We start from the raw sequence: 9,451 nt of genomic DNA, 5'->3' as shown, positions 1-9,451 counted from the left end.
AAATATTTATTTTCTTTCTTTTTTTATATAAATCTTTAATTTTTTTTCTTGTCGGGAACGAGGGCCAAACATCGTATTAGATATTACACGTGTCATTTTCTCACTCCACCAGTTTTCAATCCTAATTTTCGATTTTCCATTTTTTGTCATGTTATTTTTCCTTCATTTTTATTTATTATATTTACGAGCAAGAACAACAAAACCCATAAGAAAAGGAAGAAAAACAAAATCAAAGAACACAAACAAAGAAGAGAGCAAAATGAAGAGTGCGATTTGTGGGAGAATCCTCTCTCCCAACCACGTCTTCAAACCAGGTTCTTCTCTCAGATTACGATTTCTTTGGCACTTCGATACTGTGGTTTCTTCAACCATCTGATGTGAATGGTTTTTTTTTTCATGTTGATTTTTTTTCTTAGTGTTCTTTTGTTTCTGGTGTTTAGGGGAGTTGGGGTTTGGTAATTATTTTGTGGGGTTTTCATTTTCTTCTTTACCCTACAAAATTTAAACAAAAATCGATTTTTTTGTTGAATTTGCTGACTGGTATGAGTGTTTCAGCAATCAGAAGTACTTCATAAGTTACAATTCTTTGATATCTTTGATAAAGGGATAAAGTCGCAATCTTTGGGAATTGGGTTAGTGTAGTGTGATTTATTTCATACCTCATGTTCTTTCCTTGCTAGAATTACGGTTTTGCTTACTATTTTGTGCTTTTTGCTTTGTTCTATTTCTTAAGAGAGATGTAACTGATTGGGAAGATTGATTTTGAGTTTCCCTTGTGAACTGAACGTAGCCCATTGGATTGTCTTAACAGTTCTGCTAGAATGGAAAAATTAGTATTGCACTATTGCTTCCCTTATTGTACTGTGGGAAGTGGGAACTAAAATGTAGTCCCAGATTATGTGTGGTCCTATATATTCTTAAGTATTAGGTATATCTATGAAAAGTAAATTGATGTATCATCATCATGATGATGTTGTAACTTATAAGTGCAACTGTGCAAGTGCCTGAGATTGTGATTAGGTTTCACTTTGATGAACGCTTCCCAGCAAACAGTGATGTTTTATATAAATTGATTGACATTGGGTTTAGTAATGTTTTTATTGTGATGTTTTTAATACTGCATTTGCAATGATGAATTAATTACAGCAATAGAAATTTTACGATAGATCTTGTGGATGATTATTTAATCTTGATGTTTAATTTATTCTTGTTTGCATTTTTTTTTTGTATAGAAAGGGTTTTTTATACTGAATGACACCCTTGGATGGTTTTTCCCCCTTCGTTCTGCTTAATATTTCTTATAGGTTATGAGTATATTGGGGTTAAATGCAATGTTATCCAGTATTACTTAAAGTTTCTCACCTTATGTCATTGTCTATCAGAACTTAGAAAAAGAACATAGCATTGGATGATAGTAAACAGCATTAGTTAAATCTGAGTCTTGGGTATGTTAGTTCGAAAGAGAAAGTGATGTTGATTAAATATTTGGTGGGGATTGAATTCTGTGTAAATTATTTGATGCTGTTAAACTAGCCCTGCTTGTTCTACACTGATCTTAGTTGGTTTGGTAACAATTTTCTCCATGTCATGTGCCATCTTATGTGTCTTTAGGGAATACTAACTATTAGTAGTACTAGTCTACATGAACTTTCATATTACCAACAGAATTTTGTTTGTTATTTTAACAAGTTTTGTTCATTCCTCTTTAGGGTTTAATTTTGGGATAAGGCTTTGTTGTTGTTGTTGTTGTTGTTGTTGTTGTTTAAATGCTTTCATGTTTTAGCTATGAAATATAAAATAATTCCTCAAAACATTAATCTTATTTTAAAAATTCCAATCTAATGACAAGTTATTGGTGATAAATTGATTAATAGAAATTGTTAGATCTGCCGTCAAGCTTGTTACCCAATTGGCATCTGCTCAAGTCTTTTTAAGTTTTTTGTTGTGCTGAAGTCAGAAGTTCAACTGCCTACCAGGCTGGCTTACCTTTCCCCTTTGCCTATCAAATACTTTCTGGTCATATGCAGATAACAATAAATTCTTAGATCCAGATGAAAATATTTTTGCTACATTTTGAAAATTTTGAGAACATAAATTGGAAGATTTAAAAGTCCACGGTGGGTACTTACAATTTCCCTAAAGTTTTTAAGGGGTGTGTACACTGTACATTTTTCCGGAGCCTTTTTTTTCATTCTCTTTTAGCAACTTCCATGCTTTTACTTTTTACTTCATGTGGGTGTCTGTGAAAATTCCTGTATTTTTCTTATTCAAGCATATTTCTGATGCCTTTAGAAATTCATTCCTAATAAATGTTCACTGGGTGGTGGACAGCTTTTTTTTTGTTTCTGACATATTAATTTGTTTTATTTTGTGATTGGAATATTTTTGCATCAATGAAACTGTGTTGTATCCTATGTATATGGTTAATACTTCAACTACACATTGAAGATTTGCATTACAGGGGACACACATTCAATTTGTAAAGGACCATACTCCAATCTTTGTGTACCCATGGTTGTATTGGCAACAGGGCCTGGTATAGGAGGTGGGGTGCTGGAAAAGCCAGTTATTGAAAAAGTCACCCCTGGCCGTGAGTCTGAATTTGATTTAAAGTAAGTAGGGGTTTGGACTATTGATCTTCCAATTAAGATTTTCTGATTTGGCAAATTTTTTTATGCAACTTTGTTTTTCTAAATGTGACAATGAGGGGATTGTCATTACAATTATATAAACCATTAAATATTTTAAGATATTTGCCAATAAACAATGGGGAAATGATGGTGAGAATTTTTTCAAAAGGATCCCTTTTGTTAGTGATAAGAATTCAAGTTATGTGATCATTTTCAGTAAAAGCCAGCCTAAAACGGGTGAAAGTATCTTGTGGAAGCACAAAGATGGTAATAGATTCATGTCAAACTAATTTCTTTGTTCTTTCCCCATTTTCTTTAAAATGTTGGCTTGTCATTTTGAAATAATGAAACGGATTTTATGCCTTAACCTCCTTAACAATAAGGAACTAAGGGACCCATTATAGTGCCTTAGATGCCGAATTGATCATTTATACTGATTGTTGAATTTTCTGGGATATCTCATGATGGATATGTAACTATTTCTTTCTTTGCAGAGTAAAACAAAAGAAAGAATATTTGATTCTGGTTTTTCTAAGATGTGCAGGAAATCACGGAAATCGGCACCGCCCTATCGTGTAATATTGCACAACGACAACTTTAATAAACGGGAATACGTGGTCCAAGTGCTGATGAAGGTCATCCCTGGAATGACCCTTGATAATGCAGTTAATATCATGCAAGAAGCACACTACAATGGATTGTCAGTGGTGATCATCTGTGACCAAGCCGATGCTGAAGATCACTGCATGCAGCTAAGAGGCAATGGATTGCTCAGTTCAATTGAACCTGCAAATGGTGGTTGCTGATGACAAGTTTAACTTCAAATCTCACTGGCTTTTATGCTATTGAAAGGTGAGATGGAACTATTTGCAGGTGTACATAAGTTCCCTCCTCATGAAGGCCTTAGAGAAACCAGAAAAGAAAAAAAGATATATCTTGTGTAAAACTTGGCCTTATGATTAAGATGAACAAAAAACCTATGATTAAGACATGTGATAGTTGTCATTTTGAATAAAGAAGTGCACAACATATTAAAACTAATAGCTGATGAAATGATTGTGGTACATATGTGGAAAACATATAGATTAGATCCTCTCATGGTACTTTTTGCTTTTCTTGTTTCATAACACAGCACTGTTATGTTACTTGCTAACAATAGGGATCTAAATCTACATATGGAAAGCATATAAAATTTAGATCCCCTCATGTTATCCATAGCACAGCCCATACTTTACATGTAAGACCTATATAGCTCATGCAATTTGGGATCCTCATTTTGGTCAACCGGTTGTAGAAGCTTTTACTAGAGGAGGTGCTCCAGGCCCAATTAATATATATAGCCTATTTGGGTGTTTATTAGTGGTGGTATACAATCCGTTTACATGAGTTTGTGGCTTGTTTTACTTGATCCTATTAAAATTACAAAATGAATCTGTCATCTTGATAAAGATGGTTTCATCCGGTCAGACATTTATTCTAGTATCTAGAGTACGGAATATAGAAAATGGTACTTTAAATCTGTTATTTATAGGATTCAACCAAATAATTCACAACCTTTGTGATTTTTACAATCGTGGATTTTCTTTTTGGAGTTTTGTATGTTTTTTTTTCTTTGGAGTTTGGATCAAATTTGAATACGAGGGATTCCTTTCCTTGCAGGGATTTTTTTTTTTTAGTTTTTCAAGAATACAATTTTGGTTTTTGATTGAGTTTAGTATTTTTTTTTATCCATAAAAAGTCGAATTTGAATATTATGGGCTTATAACAATTTACACATTGTTTAGTGTTTAATAAACTAAATTTGACCTATGATGTTTTGTATGTCAAATATTATATTTTTGAAATACTTTTAATTTTTAAATTATTTGAAAATGGTCAAGGCTCTAAATAACATTTTTTAGAATACTATGACATTCAAGAAATGCTTTAATAGAAACCATAAAAAGTAGTGGTACTGAAAAAAAAAAGTCCAATGCTAAAGCTAAATAAAATATTAATAATCACACCAATGTAATTTTAAAATTTGAAAATTTTATGAAAAAATATTTGTATAACAAAATTTATCCAAATGTATAATTTTATTAAATTAATTTTTAAAATTTATCTTATTTTATATACAAGAAAACGTTAGTGTTTTCTACATATTCATACAAATCGTTAAATTGAGCTCGTATTAAAAAATTTAAATAATTTAAATTATGACTATAGGCAGCACACATAGTCACCCAATTTATCATTACGAGCTCAATTTAATTTTAATAAGATAATAGTTTATCATTTTCATAATTTAAATAATTTTAAATTTAGACATTAATTTCTTTTACATATCCATACAAATCATTTATTTTATTGTACATAAAAGAAAATGTTAATATGTAAATTTATTTAGATTTGAATCTAAAACTTTGTACAAATTATTTAAATTTCTAACCTCTAAGCTGATTTTAGTAGGTTTGAATAACGTTCTTCTGTGTAAAAAAATAAATAAAGATCTATAGATTTTTTTTGTTTTGTTTTGTGGAACAAGATCTTCTATAGATGCGAGGAGCCTGACTTTATGATAATTAAATAATAAATACTAAGGTAAAATATATTTGAGGTACTTGTAAATTTAAAAAGTATTAATTTTATTTTTATAAAAAAATTTGTATTAATTTGATCACTATAAAAATAAAAAATATTTTTATTGGTCGTGACTAAAAATCCCAAAATAGTATAGTTTTTTATCATTTACTGGGCAATTTTCTTTCATTTTCAATGAGATTAAGAGAAAAGACGAAATAATAGTTGGGGTTGTGGTAACTTGTGAGTGTATTTGAAAAGAGGAAAACATGTTTATATATCATTGTTTTCCCTTTGCCTTATTGTGTTTTTACCTGTTCATTTGTTTTCATAAGTCTAGCAAATGTTTTCCATCAAAAGCAAATTGCCAAAATGTATCGCACTACGAAATATCCGCTAGCTTTTTCTGATTTCTGCCTAGTGTGTTTTTTGTGAAGAACCACTTTTTTTTTTTCCTATACGTCTTACTTTTTTCATTCATATGTATTGTCAAACATTTTAACGTGTTGAATTTTTGTTGAACAGTGCGTGCTGCATAATTTGTTTTCTTTGTTTATATATTTTTAGATAAGAACATGCCAAAGACAAGTGCAATACAAAGTGAGAAGTTGAAAGGATGCTTGCAAACAGTCACAATTTCATTAAAAATGTATTTCTAATTATCGCGATCGTTTCCAATCAAGTAATGGGCCAATTGATCAAACAGGTGTAATTTTTTTTTTAATTATCAAGTGATTGTCGATTTTGAATTATTATACATTCTTAGATAAATCGTACGAATTTTAAGTTAAAAGTCGTAAAATCAGTTATGATTTTTATTTTTTTAATTGAAATGATAAAATTTTGTATGACTTCAGTTTTTTTTTTAATATATAACTTTTAAGTTCTAATTTTTTTTATGACTTTATAGTGTTTAGACTTTTTTATTTTTATCTTTTTTTTTTGTTTTGCTTTTATGACTTTAAAATTGTTTAGCTTTTTTTATATAGAAGTGGTATATGTATTTATGACTTCTAATTTTTTTGTTTTACGTATATTTTTAAAAAAAATTATAAATATATATTTTTAATTTAATTATTTAATAAATATTTTTTTTACTTTTTTTAGTTTTAGTTAATATTTTTTATCTATTTTTTATATGTTTTTATTTAATATTTTTATATTTTTTTAATATTATTTTATTTAATATATTTTTTATTTTATATATTTTTACTAATGTTAAGGAATTTTATTTGTTTTGTAAATTAAAAAAATAATACAAAAGATTTAAATTTAAAAATACTTATATTTAAATAAAAATATTAAAATATTTTGTTACTAATATTAACTTATAATTTATCAAATAATATTAATTTTATTGTATAAATTATTTTAATATTAACAACAGAAAATAATTTAGTAATAAAAGTAATTGTTAAAATAAAAATAACATAATACATCAATATAAAATGAACAATACAAATTAAATAGAAACATAAAAAGTAGAAACAATATCAAACGTCTACTTGTTTGTATGGACAGTTACTACGATTATGTCCTTCACTTCTACACAATGAGCATATTTTAGGCCTATTTAGAATTAGTTCGTCCATCTCATTATATATACGAGTAGTGGTTGACCTTCCTGATGTCTCTCGTTGTTTGAAAGATCAGATATAAAATTTGGACCCAAATATTGAGGTAATTTATGTTCACTTCTAAGAGAATGAAAGTGGTATTGATAAACTTTGTAAATATTTTCCAACTTGTGTATACAAGGTCAACAAAGTCATCGTAATTTAAATTACAAGAAGCACACGCTACAATTGCATGCGAGTAAGGAATTCAAAATGCTTGAAATTCTCTACAATCACACGACCATTTGTTCAATTTGACAGTGCATTTGCTCGTTGTCCAAGTCGTGTATTTGCAATTTCTTGAACTTTAAACTCCCCTATTTCCCGAACGTACATGCGAACATAATGTGAGGTAGCAATGTGTCAATTTTCTAACATCATCACATATACCTCTTCAGAGTACTTATGTCCCGCCTTTATCATATTCATGATTTTCATGCCATTAGTAACAAATAAGTCATTTATTTTATTAAATGTTTCATTGACTAAGGCAATAATAGGCAATGCCCGAGCTCCTTTCAAAACAAAATTCATACATTCGGCAAGGTTGGTAGTCATATGGTCATGCCATTTTTCCTTCATCATAGGCCTAAGTCCATTTACTCTTGGGAATTTGGTCCAACCAATATGCTGCTCTTGGAAACTATGATCGCATTGCGAGCAACTTTGCCTCAAATTTTGGTTTCCTTATCTCATATCCTATGGAAAAAGACAAAACAATGAGTAATAAATATGGTGAACACATAATAAAGCAAGAATTTGATGCATGAAATGGATAGAAGCTTACCCGTATTGATGACTTGTTTTTTAAAGTCAACATTTTAAAACTGTTTTTTAAAATTTGATGCAATGTGGCGAATGCAATACATAGAAGATACATTCGGTCCAGTCCACCCAACTCGTTCTAATTGCAAAATTGCTAGCAAACCGGTTCCCCTGTTTGATATAATACACAAATTTGGTTGAGGTGTAGCATATCTCCTCAAATAATGCAAGAACCACATCCAACCTTCTTTGCTCTCGCTCTCAACAATTGGAAAAGCAAGTGAAAAATTATTTCTATTACCATCTTGTCCAATGGCAGTCAACAAAGTACTACGATATTTTTCAGTTAAAAATATCCCATCTACTTGCACAATTGGCTTACAATATTGAAATGTTAGGAATTTTATAATTCCTAATTAACTAATATGGGCTACATATTATATTATAACATTTATATTAGTTATTTACATTTAATGGATTCAATATGAAGAGATCTATTTAAGCGAGCCCATTAGACTGCCAGAAAAATTGATATGGGCTTAATGAATGGAAACTAGTTTGGCCCATTAGAGGATAATGGGAACCCTAATAGGTTTAAAACATAAGGCATGGTTATGGTCCCCAATACACCAAATCAACAAATAGTTTCTCCTCTCCCCATCTGAAGAGAAAACGAAGGTCCCATAAGAAAGAAGGTGATTTGGTTGAGGAAGGTCATTAAACCAATTATTCGTGACCACTGTCAGATTCTGCTGTGTGTTGATCAAGCTTTCTATGGATCCAGATATTCCTTAAAACCTCTTGATAATCTGATGTAATGTGTTTTGGTGCTCATTTGATATTTTATAAGGTTTATTGAAAATTCCCAGCAAGTGGTATCAGAGCCACCATTGTTTGATATGTATTATATCTGGATCCTTTTAGTTATATGAACCCTAATTTTATTTTGGAGAGAAACTATTTTGATCAATAAAATTGTAAAACCCCTAAATTTATGTGTTATGGCCATAAAGTTTTTCTCTTCTTTAGAATTAATAAAAGGCCTCTGCATTTGATTTACGGAGTTGTACAATTTTTTTTTTGTTTGTGTCGCATTTGCTGGCATATTATTCTATTTGGGATAAAGGTTCTACGTATCTGGTGTTGGCATTTAGTACGTGGCACAATTTCATATATATATATATATATATATATATATATATATATATATATATATTATATGAATCAATAATAAGGCAATTCTTATATGAATAATTTATTGTTTATTTGCTAACTATTTTTTCTTAATGAATCGGTGATAGGAAAATAATTTATGTTATTCATGTGGTTAGTATAAATTTGTAATAGTACCGTGATATGTTTGTTTCGGGTGCGTAATTAGTTTACCATGATGTAGTTTTCAAACATTTACTGCTATCACAATTGGGTGCAAATTTAACCATTACGGATCCTTTCCATTTATTTGCGTGTCCTGTAATTTTAATTAAATTGATTGAACCATTATGTTGCCAAAGTAATCTCTATTGCGTAAATTAATTTAATTAAATTGCATGGATGTTAGTATGAAATTATTTATGCGAATTGTGATCAGCCCAAAGGAAGATACAATTTGGCCAAATAATAACATACATGTGATGATAAATATGTGACAATTATAAAGTTTTTTTTTGTTGTGAATAATAGTCAGTACCAAAAAAGACTATTATTTGACAGAACTAATTATCAATATTTGATCATTGCGTTGAGAGTACCAATTACAAATTAATTTCTCTGTCCAAAGACTAGAATTAATGTTGTGTTGGGTATCTTGTGATGGATCTGTTATGGGAAATATTTACATGTCTTGTTATATATAATTTATATGACTTGCTTGATTAT

General features: G+C 29.6%; 1 protein-coding gene across 1 annotated transcript; it reads left to right on the top strand.

The window, feature by feature from the left end:
• Positions 1-207: 207 nt before the first annotated feature.
• Positions 208-3,671, top strand: LOC100500511 (uncharacterized). The gene is made up of 3 exons (NM_001248485.2): positions 208-314; positions 2,462-2,612; positions 3,175-3,671. Exons 1-3 carry the CDS (start codon positions 260-262, stop codon positions 3,434-3,436), a joined length of 468 nt encoding a protein of 155 aa, NP_001235414.1. The 5' UTR covers positions 208-259; the 3' UTR covers positions 3,437-3,671.
• The last annotated feature ends 5,780 nt before the right edge of the window (positions 3,672-9,451 follow it).

This window comes from Glycine max, chromosome 1 (genome assembly GCF_000004515.6).
Source record: "Glycine max cultivar Williams 82 chromosome 1, Glycine_max_v4.0, whole genome shotgun sequence".
Lineage (NCBI taxonomy): Eukaryota > Viridiplantae > Streptophyta > Magnoliopsida > Fabales > Fabaceae > Glycine > Glycine max.
Note: the sequence above shows the minus strand (reverse complement) of the source record. Positions and strands in the feature narration are given on the sequence as shown.

Excerpts from the sequence above, each read along its gene's own strand:
- LOC100500511 (NM_001248485.2), top strand. The coding sequence starts at position 260 with ATGAAGAGTGCGATTTGTGGGAGAATCCTCTCTCCCAACCACGTCTTC. Across the intron at positions 315-2,461 it reads CAACCACGTCTTCAAACCAG|GGGACACACATTCAATTTGT; the intron begins GTTCTTCTCTCA and ends TTTGCATTACAG. Across the intron at positions 2,613-3,174 it reads GAGTCTGAATTTGATTTAAA|GAAATCACGGAAATCGGCAC; the intron begins GTAAGTAGGGGT and ends TAAGATGTGCAG.